We start from the raw sequence: 21,311 nt of genomic DNA on the forward strand, positions 1-21,311 counted from the left end.
TCCCGACTCACACGGGGCTCCGTCCTGCCATGTGGAGTGTGTAATGACACTGCACCCCAATCTGTCACCTCCCCTGACCTTTAGAGAGCTCCCTGGAATAGCTAGCATTTGTCTAATACAATCCTCCATGGGTGAGGCTTGCTAAAATAGTCAGCTCATGTATCATGGTCCCAGGAAAAGATGTTTTCAATGGCTTCTCCACAATACAAATATCAATTATATCTCTAAAATATTCAATCTCCAGGCTGAGGTTGTGGCTCAGTGGTAGAGTGCTTACCTAGCATACATGAGGCACTGGGTTTGATCCTCAGTACCACATTAAAAAGTAAGTAAAATAAAGTTATTGTGTCCATCTACAACTAAATATACATATAAAATATTAAATCTTACCAGTAAACAGAAAATGAGACCTAAACAGTAAAATATCCTGAATTTAACAAAGTTTTTTAAATGGTAAAAATAAATGATGGCTAAGCTTTAGACAAAATTCAACACTGCTGGCAGGATACAAACTAGTACAACCTTTCTATTAAGTAATTTGCCAACATTTATCAAGAGCCATAAATATTAACTTTGGACTCGATTATCTTAATTCTGAGCAAAACAATCTGAGAAGCAGTCAAAAAAATTATGCATATAAATGTCCACCATAGCATTACTATATGAAAAGTCTATGGGATGGGGTTGTGGCTCAGGAGTAGTGTGAGCTTGCCTAGCACGTGTGAGGCCCTGGGTTCGATCCTTGGCACCACATGAAAATATTTTTTTAAAGTCTAATAAAAAGAAAGATATGTTCTATTAATATGCTGGGGAATGTCATTGTGAAGCTGGAATATTATGAGAAAATTTTCATGACATAAAATTAGTGAAAAAAGCAATAAGCAAGATACTATCACTCCCTGAACACAGTGGTACATGTTTGTGATCCCAACAACTTAGGAGGCTGAGACAGAAGGATTACCAAGTTCAAAGTCAGCTCCAGCAACTTAGTGAGACCTGTCTCAAAAAAATAAATAAATAAATAAAAGAGCTGGGGATGTAGCTCAGTGGTAGAGTGCCCCTGGGCATTGCAAATAAATAAATAAAAACTATTCCTTTGCATGTAGTAATACACAACCACAAAAAACAAAACAAACAAACAAACAAAAAAAAACCACACCATAGCTCCACATGTCTGGGGCATATTACTAGATTAAAAATAAGGCTGCCAAGAAAAAGCACATGGTTTCGATTTTGCTTAAAAATGATCATTACAGGGGCTGGGGCTCAGTAGTAGAGCACTTGCCTAGCATATGTGAGACACTGGATTCAATTCTTAGCACCACATATAAATGAACAACATAAAGGTCCATCAACATCTAAAAAATATTTTAGAAATTGATCATTGGGGCTGAAATTGTGGCTCAGTGGTGGAGTACTTGCCTGGCATGTATAAAGCCCTGGGTTCAATCCTCAACCCCGCAAATAAAAGATCCATTTATAACTAAAAAATATTTTTTAAAAAGTGATCATTATAGAGTTTATAATCTATATGAATAAAACCTATGGGAGATGAAAGAGATCTAAGGGGAATATCATAAAGATACACATTTCTGTAATGTGAATGGTTTTTCCAGTGCATATCTTATTTTGTATGTTTTTTCTTTTTTTTTTTTAACTGAAAACTCTTATCACACATTTCTTTAATTGCAAAGGGTGCACATACCTTTACAGTAGAAAAATATGGGAGTTAACTGTTTAGCCAAGTGATCAAACTTAATATCATTGATAATCAAATATCCTGACATTGTATGCCTGTAAATATGAGGTAATTTGAAGTTTATACGATTAACTATATTCCTATAAGAATACAGGAACCAAAGTAGCCATCTAGACCAGCAGTTCTCAAACTTTAGCACATGAGGGCATCACCTGTAGGTCCTGTTGACACCCAGGTTGATGGGCCCCACCCCAATTTTATTCATAATTCAATCCAGTACAGTAGATCTGGAATGAGACCCAAGAGTGTGCTCACCATGCACCTCAAAGTCCTTAGAGGATGCAGGTGTTGGACCACATTCTATAATAACTTTCAGTTTACAGAAATACAGGGATAAAGGAACAATTTAAATACTACCACAAAGAAACTACTAGACAAATTCAGAATGTAGATCATCCTATAAAACAACTGTCCTGGATACTTAAAAGAGTTAATATCATGGGGGAGGAAAAGCTCAGAGAATTGGGGCTATTCTAGATTAAGCAACCACAGAGACTAAACAGTCAAATGCACACAAATGAGTCTTTACTGGATTCCAGGGTAGAATCAAAAACAAAAACAGTCAAAATATGTCTCGGGACACCTAAGGCCTATAATCCCAGCTCCTCATGAGGCTGACGCAGGAAGATTCCAAATTCAAGGCCAGCCAATTTAGCAAGACTATCTCAAAAATAAATAAATAAATAAATAAAAAGGGCTGGGGATTTTTGTAGCTCATTGATAGAGTGCCCCTCTCTGACATCCCATCTGATACTCTCAGGGCAGAAGAATGCTAAAACCCCCTTTTCTCTTTTTTTAAAATGAGGTGGAGAGAGTGCAAGGGATTGAATCTAGGGCCTCATGCTTGCTAGGCAAGGGCTCTGCCATTCAGCTCTATCCCCAGTTGTAAAGTCTCTGGTTTTATTTTCTGCCAGGACATCTAGAAATCAGGAGGCTAGCCTTCCTGCTTACTTGGTGCTGGGTCTTACTCTCCATATGCCCCAGCTTGGTGTTCATTTTATCCTGCACCGATCCCAGCTCTGCCTTAATCTCCTCTACTGTTGCCTCCAGCTGATTCTCCAGCTTGTTGATCAGAGGTTCACATCGACAACCGTTTATTGGTGCCTAAGAGGGAAGAGGAAAATGAATCAGTCTGAGTCCTTTGACCCAGAAGGACCGGGCAGTAGACCACAGGGATACAGATGACAGAAGATGAACTCATCCCTGTCCTACGAGCTCAGCTTTGGGTCCAGCAGACACTAAGAAGATGGAAGGTAAGACATGGTCCCTGTCTTCAAGCTCCTTTTTGTCACTCTGGGACCTCAGGATACCTAGTCACCTCAGGATGGAGCAGAAGGCCCTGTAAAGGCACCCTGCTTGACAGAAGCTAAGAGGCAGGAGCACAGGGCACTGTTTAGTGACGCTGCCATCTGGCTTGCCTCCTAAGCCTGTCCTTACAAAGCCAATGTCTCAAGGGGCCATCAGACCCCAAGAATACAGTTAAGTAGAAAATCTGGCTGGAGGCCACTGGTCCCAGTTCCAGCAGGCTGTGCAAGTACCTGCATCACTTTGCCATCCTTGCCCCGGTACAACGTGTAGAGCTGGTATGCCCTGAACTCATGGGGTGGCGGTGGGGACGAGCACCGGTGCCGGCCCCTCTTCTTGGGGTGGTGATGTGTGTGTGAGCTCTTCTGGTGTCCAGGCTGTTGGTCTGCTGGTGGGGTGGGGTCAGACAATGCTGACACCTGTGGGGAAGGAAGAGACAACACCCCTGAGCCCTGGGACATCTGCAAGAGTAACACCCAGACAATGGCTCCCATCTCCCCAGCTTTTCAGCAAAGATGTTTAACACAACCAAAATTTAAAAAAAAAAAAAAAAATACCAGCACTTTCACCCCGAGTCTGAAATGAGCCAGACTTGATGTCTATGTTCTGGCTCAAACCAGCAGGCCAGGTAAGGTTCCTTCCTAGCTGTTGGCTTGATGAACCCCAGGAATGCCCCCAACCTCCTCCCTCTTGGCTGTTTTCAGAGCCTGCTGACCTTAGGCCTTGCCTTTCTCCTCCTGTCATCCTTGGCTCTGGGTTCCGGGGAGGCTGACAGAAATTCATCTCTGGCTTCCTCTTTTCTGAGTACAGCCTGTTCACTGCTGGGGCTGTCCCCTGCTGAGACACTTCCCTACAGAGAAAAAAAATCCCAGAATCCGGCTCTGCCTGCTCCTTCAGTTTTTACCAACAGGGTAAAACTGCTTGCAAGACTCCATCCAGTAGGAGACCCAGGGGCACCTGATGCTTACATGAACAGGGAACACTGCTCAGCAGTGTTCAACCTGATTGGTTAAATATTTTGTGTTTATTTTATTAAGTCCAAATGAAATACATTTGTGTGTCTAAATACTATGTTCTAGAATCCCAGGAATCTACCAAACATGAAAGAATGTTAGAGATTTGGAGTCTTTTTTCACTTTACCAAAATATAACTATAATCATTCTCTGAATTTGGACCCCCACAATTTATGTCAGAGAACCCTCAGAAATGAATATATACATATATGTGTATGCATACACACACATACATATATGTGTATATGTGTGTGTGTATGAAATCTCATGTCTGGTCTTTGTTAGAACTTTTACAACTTAATATGTACAATACACATAGGAACTTAAAATTATGGTGCCTTAACCCTGGAAAATGTCAAAAGGATTTTGAAATAGAAGGGCAAGTACTGGATAACATTTTATGTGCCTAAATTCATTTCTATATTTAGTTTTCTTACTCCTGAAAAACTTAAAAGGAGTACCATGTACAACCAGGCAAGCTGTTCACTGCACAAGGGCACCTAGCTAGCGAAGTGAGGCAGCGAAATCCAACTCAGGCTCAATTTATCATATGCCCAGGGGACATCTTTTTCTGATTTTCCCAGAGAATCAATATGGGTCATCAAAGCCTTGGTTCATTCTCTAAGTGGAAACTGAGGAACCAACCCATGCCAGTGGTTCTCATGAGAATCACCCAAGGACTGGGTCAACCATGAACTGCTGGTCCTCACCCCAGAGTTTCTGATCCACTGGGTGAGAGATGAGGGCCTGAGAAGGCATATTTCTAACAAAGTTCCAGGTGATGCATGGACACCACACTTGGAGAACCACAGCTCCACATGGCAAGGGTTAATGTCAGAGGCTTTGTTGTGCACACATCAGGGACAAAGGTGACAGACACATGGGCTAGTGAACATGCCCATGCAGGGCACTGGATGGGCGACAGGCTTCATACAGTCACAGGATCAATGTCTTGGAGGAGTGGAGGACGTGGAGCCCAAAGGAGAAGGATGAGCAATAGAGTTTGAGGAGCCCAGGGGGAAGGAGAGGCCGAGGCATGAGAGCCGCGAGGTGAACCTGGCAGAAGGGGCCACTCAGGGGGACCCCCAACCTTGCTTTGGGCCACCTCATCTCTTGGCACGGACTGGGCCCTCCTTTCTTCCTTGAGCCTCTCTCTCCTTTTCCTCAGGCTTCGCCCACGACTGAAGCGCAAGACCTGAAGGAAGCAGATGGAATCGTTACAGAGCACTAGCGTGCACACGACAGGTGTGAGAATTCTCCCTGACCTGGTTCTCTGACCTGAGGAACTTACAGCCTAGGGAGAGACACCAAGCATTCACATGAAACACGAAACAAGCACCTCTGGAGCCACTATCTCCTAGGTCCTGTGCTGGGCATCACAGGAATCCAGAGAAGGGTAGGATATTTCCTCTGACCTCAAAAAGCTCAGATTCTATGATAACCTCAACAGATATGGCCAAGTTGGTGTGTATAAATTGTGCACTGCCTAACTCCAGGGAATGTCACATTGTGGCAGAGATACCAGATTAGATTATAAGATGAAGTTATAAGAACATTATGATAAACATTATGATAAAGAATCAGTGCCCAAAGGATTAATTTCTCTCCCTCTCCTCTGCCAGCCTCTCTTCAGGGAACCTAATTAACTAAGGGTCCCTATCTGTTGGGTTGTATATAGTTATCTCTAGGAAGCCTGAAAACTAACTCTTGATACATAAACATCTGACAGGCTTCAAGACCAGGGAGGTAACAGATGCCTGTGAAGTTTCTTTTTACTTTGTAAACCTTTTAGGAATGTAGATATATCACTTAATTGCTAGTATAAATTTTAGGTCTCTATGCCAATTAACTGCTGTCTAAACTACACCTCATAGGCTTAGTTCTTAGAGATAACTCTTAAGGAGATAAAACTCAAGTCATCTTGAGTTACTGCTGCCTGTGGGAAAGGACACTGTATGATAACACTCGCAAGTGTTTTACTGTCTTTGTTCTGCACCTGTGAACTAATCATAAAATTTCTATACAGGGTCCTTGGTCATGAAGGTCAAGAAATGTAACCCACCATTGTAGTAATGGTTAATAAATGATGTCAAATATCCTACAAAGAGCCCCCTGTAACCCCAGCTCAGGAACCAGAACTTCAGAACACTAGCTCATTTGGGTCTGCAGGGATAAATAAACCGGAGTTCTCCAACCCTCAGAGTAATGCTTTATCTCTTGCTGAGCGTGATTTCCATAACAAACGAGGACAAGAATGGTGTCACCTGGAGTTGTGTGATATGGCATCCCTGTGCCAGGCATAGTGTCATTCTTTTTTCTCTTTTTGGGTACCAGAGATTAAACTGAGGGGAACTCAACCACTCAGCCATATCCACAGCCCAATTTTCTATTTTACGAGAGACAGGATCTCATTGAGTTGCTTAGTGCCTTGCTGTTGCTGAGGCTGGCTCTGAACTCATGATTTTCCTGTCTCAGCCTCCCAAGCTGCTGGGATTACAGGCATGTGTCACCGTACCTGGCCATAGTGTCATTCTCTACCTTAGCACACCAGACCTAAACTAGCTCAGATTTTTCCCTTGGCCAAACTGTGTGCAAGTCATATTCAGTTTGAGTCAAATATTGAGCTGCAACTGTGAGCCATCACACCAGCTGTGGCCCCCCAAAGACGACATCTGGTCTTCCCTTCACCATGCAGAGCAGCTGAAGGAAGGAAGACAAGTATGTGTGGGGATGGACAAGTCCAGGTTCCACCAGAAGCCAGCTGAAGGATCTTCAGGCCAGTAATTTTGGTGCTCTATCCTCTCAAACAGAGTGGTTGGCATTACCAAGAACAAGTAGGTGGTTGGCATACAGGGGAGCCCCAGTCACTGCCAGGTACCTCCTACCTGACTTAGGATTGCTTCATGGGAAGAGGATGTATCTCCAGAGTGCAGATCTGTGAGTGGGTAGAAATCTTCAATCCTGGGCCCAGAGTGTTTAAGAATGCAAAAGGGTCCTTAGACCAAAAACTGAGAAGCACTGCCCTAAGCCATTTCTAATATTAAATTCAGACTCAGTAGAAAGTCAAGGCTGATGAAAGAGTCTCATTCTGATTGCTCACCTGGTTTGTCACCTCTTAGGACATAGAACCGAAATCGGCCTGAAATTCGCTTCCCAGGCATTTGTGAACCCCATCAATCAAATATGACAAGTGACACTTAGAGGTCATCCAAACTCAAAAACAATCAACAAAATTCCCTCCATTTACCATGTCATTAACCAGTGAAAATAACTTTGCAAGACTTACAGTCTTTCTCAGTGAACCATACCATCTACCAAATGGTACATCATTAATCTTTCCCAGTCCATGGAAATCAGGAAATAGCAATCTTGAGGCCTCGGAAAGCAGCCTACTTTTAGTGCCGCTGTGGCCCTTAAAATCCATGTTCCAATAAGGGACTAAGGCAGGGACACTTCTCTTTGCAGACGAGACAAATAGTAAGGCTGTTTCTGTCACTACAGCTCAACAGAATGGCATGCATAAAATTCCATGCATATCTTAAAGTTCTTTATGTTGAGAATAGGTTAAGCATGTACAATTATGTGTGAAATAAACTTTCATAACATGTCATCCAATTTACTTGCTCTTCAGTGTGGATGTGAAAAACTGAAGTCATTTTTAAACAAAAACACAAAAGCAGAGCTTCACAGGGAATGGTGAAGCTTTTCTCCTTATAAGTGAAGACTCTTGGGTTCTGGAAGACACATGACAGGTGCTTAAAGACACATTAGTCTTTTGGAGTGGGGAATTCTCCACCCCTCCAGGCTTCATGGTCTTTGTATAGCTGAGGATGGGTCTCGCTGCCCATCAAATCAAATGCTGAAATGCCCAACACATACAATGAATTCTGACATTTATATAGTACTCTGTGGTTTGTTTTTGCTACTGGGATTGAACCCAGGGGTGCTTAACCACTGAGCCACATTCCCAGACCTTTTTTGTATTTTATTTAGAGACAGGGTCTCACTGAATTGCTTAGGGCCTCACTAAATTGCTGAGGCTGGCTTTGAACTTGCGATCCTCCTGTCTCAGCCTCCCAAGCCACTGGGATTACAGGTGTGCACCACTGCAGCAGGTAATCTGTGCTTTTTAGTCCATGGGAGACCAGCATTTTTTCTACTAGGATTCATGGATGTAATTCCATTAATGAATCTGCAAAAAGCTGGAGATGAGGGCTGGGGATGTGGCTCAAGCGGTAGCGCGCTCGCCTGGCATGAGTGCGGCCTGGGTTCGATCCTCAGCACCACATACCAACAAAAGATGTTGTGTCCGCCAAGAACTAAAAAATAAATATTAAAAAAAAAAATTAAAAAAAAAAGCTGGAGATGAGACATTCCATTTCTAGCAGCTTCTCATACCCGACTCCTATTATTAAGAGTCGATGGACCTTCACAGACCACTGAGAAGGACCAGTGCCACACTCAAGAGAGTGATCAATTTTGCAAAAGACAGAAGTCTCCAGAAACTGCTAGCCATATTTGACATGCTTTTAAAACTTACAAAGACCACACAAAACCCTGGGCTAGGCTGGTATATAGCAGGATGGCGTTTAGAATCTTGACTTCTTGAGATTTTGCCTTCTTGCAACATTAGCCAGAAAAAAGATGGAAAACCCATCAGTGTTTACCATAAGGGAGTAGCTCCAATATGGAAAAAGCCTGAATGTCCAAACATTCAGGAAATGGCTTAACAAAATATTCAAAGCAATAAAAAAAGAATATTATGTTTCCATTATAATTATGAAGACTGCAGAGTATTATCCTTTTATGGTGAAAGGCAAAATATAAAAGGGTACATCCACAGTGAGAGTCTGATTATAGAAAAACTGTGCCTCTGGAGGGTAATATAAAGAAACAGTTATTTGAGGGTACAAGAATTATGACCAGCTTGTAAATTTTTTAAATTTCTTTATTAGATAATGTCAACGTCAACTCAAATGATAACATATCAGCCATCATTTTCTGAATAAGGGTCAAAATACCATTATTCAATAAAAAAGGAAAGAATACTATACTTAACTGCCTCTAGAGGCTGATTACTGCTGTGCCTAGAATGGTCCCCCCTCCCTCCCACCCTCCTCTGGGAAATGCCCCGTCTCTTTTCAAAGGCCCATCCCACTTGTTCAGGAGTGGCATCTGCCCCAGCAGTCTTCTCCTGCAAGGTTTTAAACCCGGGTGGCTGGGAAGTTATGGTCCAGGAAGCTGGTGGTGATGATGACCATGCTATCAGGGAACAATGGCACCAAGTATAAAGGGCTGGACTTGAAGGCTTTGGTTCATCATCCCAGAGGCTCACAAGGATCCCTACTGCCTGGCTAGTAAGCCGTATTGCTTAGTGGACAGCAACTAGAGAAGTCCCAATGACTCGGCAGCCCCATGTCATCAGTACAAGGCAAAGTGCTGTTATCCTACCTGGGGAGCTTTAGTGAGGAGGAGAGCAACTTCTGGGTTGTTGTGGTAGCGGGCGGTCTCCAGCGGAGTCTGGCCTGCCTAAGGAAAGGCACAGGGAAGGCCGGTGAGAAAGGGACACCAATGCTGCCACACATGGCTCTCCCCAGGAGTGGCAGCCCCACACTGGGACACTCAGCCCCTGCAAGTGCTCAGCAAAATGCAGCCATGCACAAGCCCGTCCTGCCCTTCAGCCTCATGCCAATCACCCAGGGCGCCAAGCAACACCGGGTTCTCTGTGACAGAGGGCAAGTGTTGACCCAGGGAGCAGGAAGTGCTTTAGGAGGCAAATGTCAAGGGCATGGCCCACCAGAGAATGCTTCCTGGAAAAAGAGGAGGGAAGGTCAAAATCAGAAGGATAGAGGAGGAACATTTCTAGTCAGGAAACAACACAAAGGATCATAAAATCCACTGGCAATAGATTTTCCCTGGAGAACAGTGAAGGGCCACATCAGGTCGGCCATAGTGTCTCAGAAGATTAAGCCAAAACCAGGAATGGATAATGGTGCTTTTGAAAACGAAGAGGAAGGAAGGCAGCCAGGAAGAGAGGGCTGTGCCATCCAGAGCATGCCGACTCCACCTGACAGTCCCAGCCCTTGGCCCGCCTGCTATACTTCCTGGCCTAGGAGGGCTTCCAGGTCAAACCAAGATTCACCTCCCGAGCACATGAGGCCCTTGTCAAGGCATCATGTGGTTCTGTTTGTGGAGATCTCAGAACTAATGGCCTAGGCACCCAGATCACATTTATGTCTGACTAGGATTTCCTGGAGTCACGGAACAGGATTAAATGCAGAGGCTAAGTAGTGGTGGGCTGGTTGCCAGAGCAGGTGCTAGGGCCATCTAGAGAAGGCAGGAAGAGGAAGGGAAAGCTAGACCCAGAGCTAGCAAAGATCAGGAGCCTATCGCCAGGTCAACAGCCCAGAACCCCACACGGCTATCCCACCCCAGGCCCCTCTGAGCTTCTCAGAAGGGCAGAGACTGGAGGCTAGCCTCGAGGAAGAACAATGGCTTGACTGGTGCCTGTTATAGAACCTGGGGAGATGGAGCAAGAAGGAAGGAACAAGAAGCAGTGGTTTGGGAGTTCAAGGCTGGTTAGTCTAATGACTGTGAGGCCATCTTCCTGAGGCCACAGGTGCTCTCGGGTCTGGCACTCACTTTTGGTAACATCTACTTGCCCATTTGGATACCTCTGAGCTTCTTTTCCTGCCAGGTTGTGCTCACTGCTGCTAGGGCCCTCAGGGACTGTCCACTCCTGGTGCTGTGTAGTGCTGGGGTCCCCTCCAGCTCTTCTCAAGGACCCCAGGGGCTATAGCTTCAGTGGAGCTGGCTGGATCCTCAGGGTCTGCTGTGGGTTAGTGGAAACACCCGCCCCCTATCCTGGATGGAGATGAGAAAGCCTTCAGGAGACCACTGTTGCAACTCGACTTACATTATTGACGATGCTTCCATCTGCTCCAGCTTCTAGTAAGAGTTTAACCACTTTCTTGTGATTTAGGGCAGCAGCAACATGAAGGGCTGTGTCTCCAGCCTGAAAAATCAGACAGCATGCTGACTCCACCTGACAGTCCCAGCCCTTGGCCCTTCCTGGCCTAGGATGGCTTCCAGGTCAAACCAAGTTTCACCTCCCGAGCACATGAGGCCCTTGTCAAGGCATCATGTGGTTCTGTTCAAAGAGATCTCAGAACTAACGGCCTAGGCACCCAGATCACATTTATGTCTGACTAGGGCTTCCTGGAGTCATGGAACAGGATTAAATGCAGAGGCTAAGAAGTGGTAGGCTGGTTGCCAAGAATGATGGGACCCAAGGCTTCACCAAGGCAGGATGATGGGCAGGAAGCCCACGGCCAGCAGGCTTCTCATCCCAGAGCTCTGGGTCCTGCGCCTCTGCCCAGGGATTAGAGGTCAGAGGAACAGTTGGTTTCTGAGTGCTGGACTGAGCAGAAGCTGAGGGGGGAAAAAAACGACCACTTCTGCAAGCACTGGACGGGTAACAGCCCAGCCCTCAGCCAACCTCATGGACTCAAAGGGGCTTCTGGGACTCCAAACAAAATCCATCTTCAGACTCAGAGTGTTCTTAGAGTGGAGACACTGAGAAAAGTTCAATTAAGACTAGTTGTTTTCCACCTCTGACCATATAGCTTACAAGTGTTCATATTTTATACAAAGTGTTTTATAATAAAACACAAAAGGTTGCCTAATTTAAAAATTAAACTTTATGTGTGTATAGATAAAAAAACACACAAAAGGCATTTTAGACAATTAACTTTGAAAGGAAGAAAGACAACTGCAACTTAGGTTAATTCCAAATGCTGTCATTTTCCAAACAGAATGACGGAAATATACCAGACAAATATAGGAGAAGTGAAATAATTCATTCTCTTCCCCTGCCAGGTGATTAGGCAAAGAGCCTTGATGCTTTTTTTCATGGACAGCATGAAAATGTAGCCATCTGTGAGTAGCAGCAACAATGTTTATTTTATTTCACAGCCACTCAGTTGTGAGTGTTGGGGAAGCTTGTGGAAGTGGTTTCCAATCTTGGCTGCATACTGGAATCCTCAGCAGAGCTTTAAAACACACCGATGCCAGGGTTCCACTCTCAGACCCGGTTTCCTTAGTCTATGGTGGGCATGGGCATGGGAATTGTTAAAAGCACCCAGGTAACTGTAAAATGTTGCCAAGCTTGAGAAGCGCTGGCTGGTGGGGGCTGCGGATGGGTAATCTGATCCATGAGAACCCACTGGGGAGGTTACAGAATGACAGACTTAGCTATTTTATTAGGTCAGTGGTTCTCAACCTGGCTGCACATTCAGACAAGGAACTTCTTTAAAAAGTACTATTGCTTGGACCTCAAGCCCAAGATTTTGGCTCTTCTAAACTGGAGTGGATCCAGGAATGGCATTTTTAACTCCCCTGTTGATTCTCATATGCAGCCAGAGTCAAAACTACTGTTATAGGATATATTTAATCTGAACCACAATCTAATGTTTTTTAAATTTTAGATTTATGCATCCAAACTTGGAAAAGTCAAACTATGCACCATTTAGATAAATAAATATCCAGACTATTTTATCCAAATGACTAATGATAAACATGCACATTTCCATGGAAGACTATCATAATTACAGCTTCATTTCAAATTCTTACTGTATGCAACAATACAGTTTTAGGTACCCAACTTTACAGAAACAAGAGACTCCAGCTGCTCAAATAAAAGTGGCAGTATAAGGAGAAAAACTTGGAGTCAAAAGTCTCTGGATTCCCTCCCTCCCTTCTTTACCAAGCCACACTCCTGTGGGTTTCCTTTTCAAAACTCACTATAAACAAAGCCTGCCCCAGGATCTCAAAAAAAAAAAATTCAAAAATGCAAATGTGGTGATATGCACAGGAATGATAAAGGGTGTGCGTCCCCCAAAAGGCCAGATTGGCAAGACCAGTGGGACTCCATAGGATAACCATACAGAGACCAGTGCTGGTGGAGTCCCAAGCAGGTCAGAGGGCAGCACCTCCCAGCAGCCTCTGCTCCTGGCTGTGCTAACACACGTGTCAGGTAGCCTAGTACGAAGGATGCCACGGCCATGAAGAGGATACATGCACTGACCTGGTTCTTTTCATGGACAGAACAGAAAGCACTGAGGAGGAGCCTAATGATGGACAAGTGATTATAGCGCGCAGCAACGTGCAAACAGGTGTCGCCTGCCTGCGGACAGAAATCAAACTCTAAGCACAGTCAGCAATTACAAAGCAAAAGAGAAACATAAAAAGAAAATATCATTTAAAAGCTGGAAGATCATCATATATTCATTAGGGGATGGTACCCTGAATAGTAAGCAACTCTTAACAAACGCCCCACTCCAACCTTTGCAGTCCCGTCTGCTGTGGCTGCCATCTGCAACCCTGATTTTCACTGTGCCGAACCACCATATGGTCTGCTTTCATGTGTGTGAGATGGGATGCCTGCTCCCCGTGAGACCTTTGGCAGAGCTAAGGCAGATGATAAGGATCCATGGACTCCAGCCTACCCTATAACCCAAGGGGTCTGAAGTAAACCAAATTAAGACCACCTACAGCCTTGCTTTGGAAATGAGCCTTTCCTAGCATAGACCCCTCATGGCTGGTAGGACCCTAATAATCCAAGTGGAGCCATGTGGCCTGGCTGCTGCTGTCAGCACCCCTTGCTGATGAGCCAGCAGTTACTGGGAGTTAAAAAGAGCATCCAGAAAGCTCTGCCTTGGTAGGCAAGAATGTAAGTCTGCTCCCAGAGAAATGGCAACCACCACAGAGACAGGAAGTTGTCATGCTCTGCAGCATCTCCTGACGTTCCATGCTAGCTGTCTAGAGAACAGTGTCCATTCATTTTAACTTTTCCCCCTGGATTAAGGAGGAGCCAGGTTCAATGCTGAGGTTCTAAAACTTCAAATGATTCTGTTTCAGATGAGTCTGCTTCACACAGGGAGATCTCAGCCATTTGTGAGAGAAGCCTCAGATTCTCCTGCCAACACGTCTAAGGCATGGGATTCGTAAGGGAAAGGACTTGTCTGTGGAGGGAGGAGGGACACTCATGGGACCTTTCAGATCAGGCCTCCTCCAAGAACCACTGGCCCTTTGGCTCATGGGAAGGAACCTCAGTAATGAACAGGACCTGCCCTTTGTAGATGCTGGGAAGGAGCACCTACCAGACCTACCCCTAGGGTATCATCCCATATTTGCCAATAATAGTATGATACTCCACATGAGCAGAGACCTTCTTAAAATGTTTACAGGCTTCCTAGACTGCCTTTTGCAGACAGGCCCCAAACCCTTCCAATCTTTTAATGTAGCTATGACTGCGGGGCGGGGGGGGGGTCATTTTTCAAGATGACACAAGTGAGAGAGAGAACACACAGAAGCCGGTTTCGTTCACCCACATTATTTTTGAGGTCAGCGCGGGAGCCACCCAGCAGGAGGACGCGTGTGCTCTGGGAGTGGCTGTTCTGGCAGGCCAGGTGCAGAGCCGTGTTCCCCGCCTTGGAGAGAGGCAGAGAAAAGGGGGTACACATTAGCAACACTGGGGCACAGACCTGCACACCTTGCAGAGGGGTAATACTCGGGGGTAAAAGTATTGATGCTGGCATTCTCTGCCTCCTGACGGGGGTCCCAGTGAGGGTCTTTCAGGGGCAAGAACATTTAACATGGAATCCAAATAGGCAGACAAGTCAGGAAACCTGGGCCTGCCATTTCCTAGCTGAAAGCCACTGGGTAAGGCTCTAGAAATGCTTGGCCTGGGAAAGGGAGCAAGATTCTTCCTCCCGAGGCTGTGGGGATGGACAAAGAATACCCAGGAAGGAACTGTCGGGACAACAAAATGCTGCATGTGTGCCAGGTGTCACCCTCTCAGAGAGGACTTCCTGCCCAACGTGGGCGTTAGCTGTGGGCACAGCACTCTACCAATGGTGAGGGAAAGAGGCCAAACCACTTCCTGGAAGTACAGATTCTTGGTAATTAAGATGTCACTTATAGGGCTTTATCAAATCACCTGTTCTTATATTTTTCTTGAAACATAAAAATTTGAACTAAGAACAAGCCGTCCCACATAACAGACAACACCGCTGCACCTGTCACTCACCATACAGGCAGAGACCCTGCTGCTTTTGGACTCTACCTCCAACATATCACATCACAATGACAACCAAGGGTCAGAGTAATGTCCACAGCAATCTTGCAGAAAGAACTGCATGATGTGAACAAAACATTCTGATTCTATGGAATAGTGTCTTGGAGGGCTGCTGGTAACCCCTGGGAAAGCAACAAGATCAGAAATAAGGAAAGCAGAAGCAGCACAATAGGAGCAGTGTCGTGCCTGTGGCATGCAGGGGGTTAAGTACATGGGCTGAGGACTGCAGTCATGTGGGTGCTTGGCTGTTGCTGGCTGTTACTGCCTGTTGTCTGCTGTTTCCTCACCTATCCCTCCCCTCTGGGCTCACAGCACTGCCTGGTGAAACTCCAGGATGTGAGATTCCTGACCACTGAAAAAAGGAATGAGCAAATCAATAGAGGAAAACTATGCCAGTGTTCACTTAATCCCCTCATAACCTAGGCACTAACCAACCTGTAGAGCTTTTTCTGTTACCTCCAGAAACATGAAGGATCATAAACCTGAGAGTTTGGGGACCGCTGGTTCTCAAACCCTGGCTGCACACTGGAATCAATGGGAGAGCTTTTAGGAAACACCTGTGTTAGAAGGCACAGTGTGCATGCCTGTAATCCCAGGTACTGGAGGCTGAAGCAAGGAACACAAATTCAAGGCCAGCCTGAGTAACTTAGTGAGACTGTCTCAAAAATAATGGCCGAGATGTAATTTACTCAGTTGTAAAGTGCCCTCGAGTTAAAAAACACCCAAACACAGCTTCAACCTTCTGGGGACTCTAATTTACTTGGCTGGGGAAGTGGGGACATGGGACACACCTGGACTGTCCCAGTTCTGGCATGAAAAGTCCCACATTCTGGGAAATATCAATTCTAGGCAAATGGGGATAGTTGTTCTCATCAGGCCTGGTTTGTTTTTTGTTGAAAATTCCCTAGGAAAACCTAATGTGCAACCAGGTAGAGAACTGCTGCTAACTTAGTTCAACATTAAAGGATCTGCCCACATTTTAAATACTCCCACGTTGTCTCCAAATTGTGGGCCTCATGACAGACTTAAATACATGTTGAATAAAGTAGTGAAGTAAAAGAAATCCAATGGTTCTTAGAAATGCATCATACCAAAGCTTATTTTGCCAATAAGAAAATATCCGTTACGTGGAAAAAATTTTGGATCAAGAAAATTAAACAGTGTAGGTTTGTATAAGTGATTTGTGGTACATCCATACAGTGGAGTACTACTGAGCAATCAAAAGGACTGGAGAGTCATGCAGGTAACATGCAGGAATCTCAAAACATTATATTAAATGACAGAAGTCAGACAGAAGGCTGCATGCTTCAATATCCACTTATATGACATTTTCAAAAAGGCAAAACAGGCCTATGGTTGCCAGAATTTGGGAGCAGGGGTTGGGGGTTGCCAAGAAGTAGAAAGGAACTTTGTTGGGGGGATGATGGGAACATTCTACATCTTAAACTGCATGCATTTGTCGAAACTCAGAACACGATCTCATATCTAAAAAAAGTGAACCTTATGTCTATAAATTCTAGCTCAAAATCTGAAACTTTAAAAATGGGCCTATAGAAGGCATGTGTAGTAGACATTTTCTGTCACTCTGAGTAAGGAATATCGGCTTCCCAGACAGGGGCTTCTGTATTTGCTGAATAATAAGGATCTTTCTAGAAGCTTCCCCAGAGATTGACGGCTGCAGATTATAAAAATTTCTCTCTGGGATAGCATGAGTTATCCTAGAGGTGCTTCCGAAGCCTCTGCCACGTATCTTGAGAACTTGTGGCTTTCCACTGTATTTTTTTGGGAGGCAGTGTGTTGGAGCAGACAGACCTGGGCTGGATTATGGCCCTAAATATGTTTTAATGGAGGACTCCCTTGACTTCCAACCTAAGCTCACTCAAACAAGGACCACTACTTCTCAAAGTTGTTATAAAAAGGAGATGTGAACACACACCAACTCATGTTCCAGACCATGCACAACCCTGAAGAAATGGTGAGTCAAGCATTATTGATGATATTGCCATGCACAGCTGCTGTTGCCCCTCAAGCTGTTGGCCCATGAAGGATTCATGAAAAATATCTAACTAGAAAAGAGCTGCACAACACTGTGTACAGTGAGTGCCAAGGGAGAACCACAGGAGACAGCATGGTGGGCCTTCAAGGGGAGAGGTCTAAGGGCCTGGATTGGCATCTGTGGGCACAGATGAGGGGTGGTCCACTACCGAGGGTCAGGCAATGGAAAGAGCAAGCCCACTGTGAGCACAGGAGATGCATCTGGGAAAACCTCAGGAGGGGAGCCGGCTGGAAGGCTTCACTGGGAGGTTTCTGAGGAAGAGCTAGATACAGAAGACACAGCCCTGAGCTAGTCGATTTGTTTTGAGGCTTCTGAAATAAATTAGGAACACTTAATAAATGTGAAGAGAGAGGGACAGAATAGACAAAGAAAACAGCCTAAGACTGGATGAGTAACCAGAGAGGGGAGATGAGCACCATGACTCAGTCCCTGTCTCCACGAGGACAGGAATGGCTTGCTTCACCACACTGGAATAAACCAAGAGAAAAGCAGTGATAGCCAGAGATTTCAAAGGAGGTCCAAGCCACCATGGCAGGTTCTTACACTCCCTGCATGGGTTATGGTCTCTGAAGCCTTCTGGTTTTCTATTTCCTCAGCAGGCGAAACCCAGAGAAGTCATTAGAGTATATCTCCGACAGGTTGGCTAACATTAGACCTTTTGTCTGACGTTGCTTTTGAAGATCTTGCATGGAGATGTGTACAAAGGGGTTTTAGGCTATAGATACCAGGTCTCAGATCCTATTTGCCATGTGTTTGTACATTTACTGTTTTAGGGAGACTGCAAGCTGCTGCCCATAATCACCATGCTGCTGTCACCTGGTCTAGCACACCAGATTCATTATTCCACTACTACCAGGTAAAGCCACCACCCCATGATGTTGACTGTACAGCTGCATTATGGGTAATGCTCCAGCCCTTCGAATCCTTGTCACACACCCAGCCCAACTCTCCAAGGACAGAAAAGAGGGCAAGCCCTTTTACAAGTCCTCCTCGCCACACTGCAAATATCCGAAGAGGCCCGACAATGCTTTTTATTTTTAAAATAAAATATGCCTTTTCTCTCAAGGAATAGTCAGTGCATTTTGGAAATCTTGGGAAAGGTGCAAACAAAAACAAATATAGAAATTCTCCATTCCCATGGGTAAAACTGTTAATAATTTGGTGATACCCTTTAAGACAGTTTTTTAATATAAATTTATGTTAAGCATTGAGATAAGCAAATATGATTTCATACCCATTATGTTCTTCTATAACTCAAGACCATTACTTTCAAAACTGATTTTAATTATATTAAATGTGTTCACTATATGAGTGAATAGTGATTTTTAAATCCTTGGCCCCACATTTTTTACATTACAATTATTGCTGTCAAACATCCTTAAGGGTAAATTTTTACCAACCATATTTTATTGATTTTGAAAATGGAATCCTAGGGAGGCAGTTACTCGGTAAAAAGGCAGAACCACTTTTAAAACTCTTGATTTTTGCCAGTTTGCCTCTTAAAGGTGGCTGTTCCCTAGTAGTACCTGAGTGAACCCCCCTTACCAGCCCACTTCTCCACATTCTTGCTACTATTGGGTATTGGCATTTCACAGTTCCATGCTAACATTTTTAATGTCAACTGAGGGTTGTCCTTTTACAGTAGTGTCAGTGCTGGGGACAGTGACCTGATGCAGGTTCCCAGCAGCACTAGGGAGTCTCACATCAGCAGCATTTCAGCGCTGATGGGGAACTTGCTCCTGACCAGGAATATCTATCTGCTTTCACCCTTCTCTGCAAATGGAACTGCAGATTCTCTGTACACCTCTGAGCTCTCACTCTACTGAGAGGAGACTCCTACAAGGAGGGAAACCCACAGCCATCCTCACCTGTGAATGAGGAGTCCTAGCACCTGCTGGGCCTCACCTTGTTCCTGGCAAGCACATTGGCTCCTGCTTTAACGAGCAGCTTGGCTGACTGGCTGAAACCATGCCAGGATGCTTCATGCAGGGCTGTATTCCCATCCTAAGGGAAACACAGGGGAAACGGCACCATTACCCAAGACCTAATGGTTCTCATTATCATCAATATATCACAGTAGATTGTCACAGTACACCACAGGTTTTCTTCAACTAGGATCCCTCATCTGAGCCACACAACAAAGAAAATGATCCGAATGGCCAGTCTCCATTCTCCTAGAATAGTTAGCTGAGATACAACACTTGTTTAGCATGTATGAAGTTTGATCCCAGCACAGGGAGGTAACAAAAAAAAAAAAAAAGCATAAAAGCCATCTAATGTATAAATAAAAATGAATTTGTGATGTACACAGACACTTTAGGCATTAGGATTAAGCCTCTCTGGTAATCTTACGTTGAGAAAGGCTCCAGGGCCCATCCATAGCTCCTGAGAGAAAACAATCCTGTCAGGATGGCTCACTGCCCATTCCTAGCCCAGCCCCCCACTGCTCCTGACACCACAGGGAATTCTGCAAAAACAGAAAAGGAGAGTTCAGTTTCACAAGTTCCAGGGGCCTGATAGGTTAACCCCCTACACACACACTTTTTCACCAAAATGTAATGCCATCTAGTTTATTCTGAAAGCCTCAGGGGCCTAAACAAATGAGCAGACACCAAGGAAACAGTGAGTGATTGGCATGTTCCCCTCACCTTGTCTTGTCTGTCCAGGGCACATCCCTCCTGGATGAGTGCTGCGATGATCTCGGTGTTCCCCACCACCGTGGCCCGGTGTAAGGCAGTCTGGTCCCCCTGCAGAGTGACATGGAGGCAGGAACAGCAGTCAGCTTGCCTAGCACCACTCACTCTTCCACTCAGACACCTCCCGCCCCCACACGGAGCAGGCTGGCTACTTGTAGAAGGGCTCATCACCACAGGCAAGGAGAGCTTTGAGGTCCTGTTAGTAGACAATGCACACTGGCAGAGCAATTTTGTCCATAAACTCAAGGAGACCATAAGCCAATAGCAACCCTCGGCCCCAGATCAACTTCAGAATGAGGCCCTCTCCTGCCATCCCAAGGGATGTCACGTGTGAGGGAGCTGGGCTGTGTATGGTGTGCTGTGCCATTAAACCAAACACACCCAGTCTTCACCCCCACCAATACCCTTGGTATATAATAGGACTGTCCACGTCTCAATGTCATCCCACGGTTTATCTGTATAATTTAAGGGATGTCCAGAGTGATGGGGTCAGGATGCCTGGCTTACAGAGCAATCGGTTCTGGTTAGGTCAGTTAGTAGCACTGCATCCTCATTGATTTATGCTGCATTCTGATCCTTCTCTGCCATCAGATTCCTGGGATTGACAACCGGTTTTCTCCTGCAGGCGCCGAAGGGAACTTGACTCTTCCCCAGTGGCAGTGGAGAGAAAGATGAAACACACCCAGAGGTAAGAAGATCAAGACTGTAACATGACAGTTCTGAGTCTCTAAGAGTACATCTTATTGATGACACATACTCAAGTCAGGGCAAATCAAGTGAAGCCTGTAGTCTAGACTTGATCTCGAAAGATGAGATGGGTGAACAGCAGGAAGATTTCCTGGTAAAAAGGAACATCAGGCACAGGGCAATGGGACTGTGAGACCCAGGTAGTGTATGTCCTTGCAAGACCTGTCACTTCACTAGATCTCTACTTGCTAAAGGTGAGGCCTGATGATCCCCAAGGTTCTTCTCCTCCTTTTATGGATTCTATGATATGGTACACTCCCAGGACATCCCTAGACCTTAGCCCAAGAAAGGCATGAAAGATTGTTATGAAACAGATAACAACCGGGTGCAGTCACGCTTATAATCTTCAGCATGCTGAAGCAGGAGGACCACAAGTATGGGGCCAGCCTCTGCAACTCAGTGAAACCCTGTCTCAAAAGAGGGCTGGGGATATAGCTTGGATTCTCAGTTCCCCCCAAAAGATGAGAGATTTCTCAAAAGAATGCACAAGTATAAATAGCCTTAATGAAATACCAATTCAATTTACTAAACTCCCTAGATTTATACACATTAAGATTATTTAATCCAAAAAAGTTCTGAAGATGCACAAAATTGTGA

The 21,311-nt window shown here is 45.0% G+C and overlaps 1 protein-coding gene across 11 annotated transcripts in view; it reads right to left on the reverse strand.

The window, feature by feature from the left end:
* Nucleotides 1-21,311, reverse strand: part of Ankrd6 (ankyrin repeat domain 6) — a 190,801-nt gene that overhangs the window by 4,698 nt on the left and 164,792 nt on the right. For 6 of the 11 annotated variants that reach the window (XM_078019615.1, XM_040283091.2, XM_078019616.1 and 3 more), the window contains 10 exons: nt 19,920-20,018; nt 19,177-19,275; nt 14,470-14,568; nt 13,164-13,262; nt 10,995-11,093; nt 9,530-9,607; nt 5,169-5,273; nt 3,780-3,914; nt 3,298-3,483; nt 2,711-2,863 (listed from right to left, as the gene is read on the reverse strand). In XM_078019615.1, the coding sequence (XP_077875741.1) occupies nt 2,711-2,863; nt 3,298-3,483; nt 3,780-3,914; nt 5,169-5,273; nt 9,530-9,607; nt 10,995-11,093; nt 13,164-13,262; nt 14,470-14,568; nt 19,177-19,275; nt 19,920-20,018 (1,152 nt within the window). The remainder of the gene's footprint in view (nt 1-2,710; nt 2,864-3,297; nt 3,484-3,779; nt 3,915-5,168; nt 5,274-9,529; nt 9,608-10,994; nt 11,094-13,163; nt 13,263-14,469; nt 14,569-19,176; nt 19,276-19,919; nt 20,019-21,311) is intronic. The other 5 variants (XM_040283089.2, XM_078019618.1, XM_078019617.1 and 2 more) reach the window with 5 other exon arrangements.

Source organism: Ictidomys tridecemlineatus, chromosome 8 (genome assembly GCF_052094955.1).
Source record: "Ictidomys tridecemlineatus isolate mIctTri1 chromosome 8, mIctTri1.hap1, whole genome shotgun sequence".
In the NCBI taxonomy this organism is placed as follows: Eukaryota; Metazoa; Chordata; class Mammalia; order Rodentia; family Sciuridae; genus Ictidomys; species Ictidomys tridecemlineatus.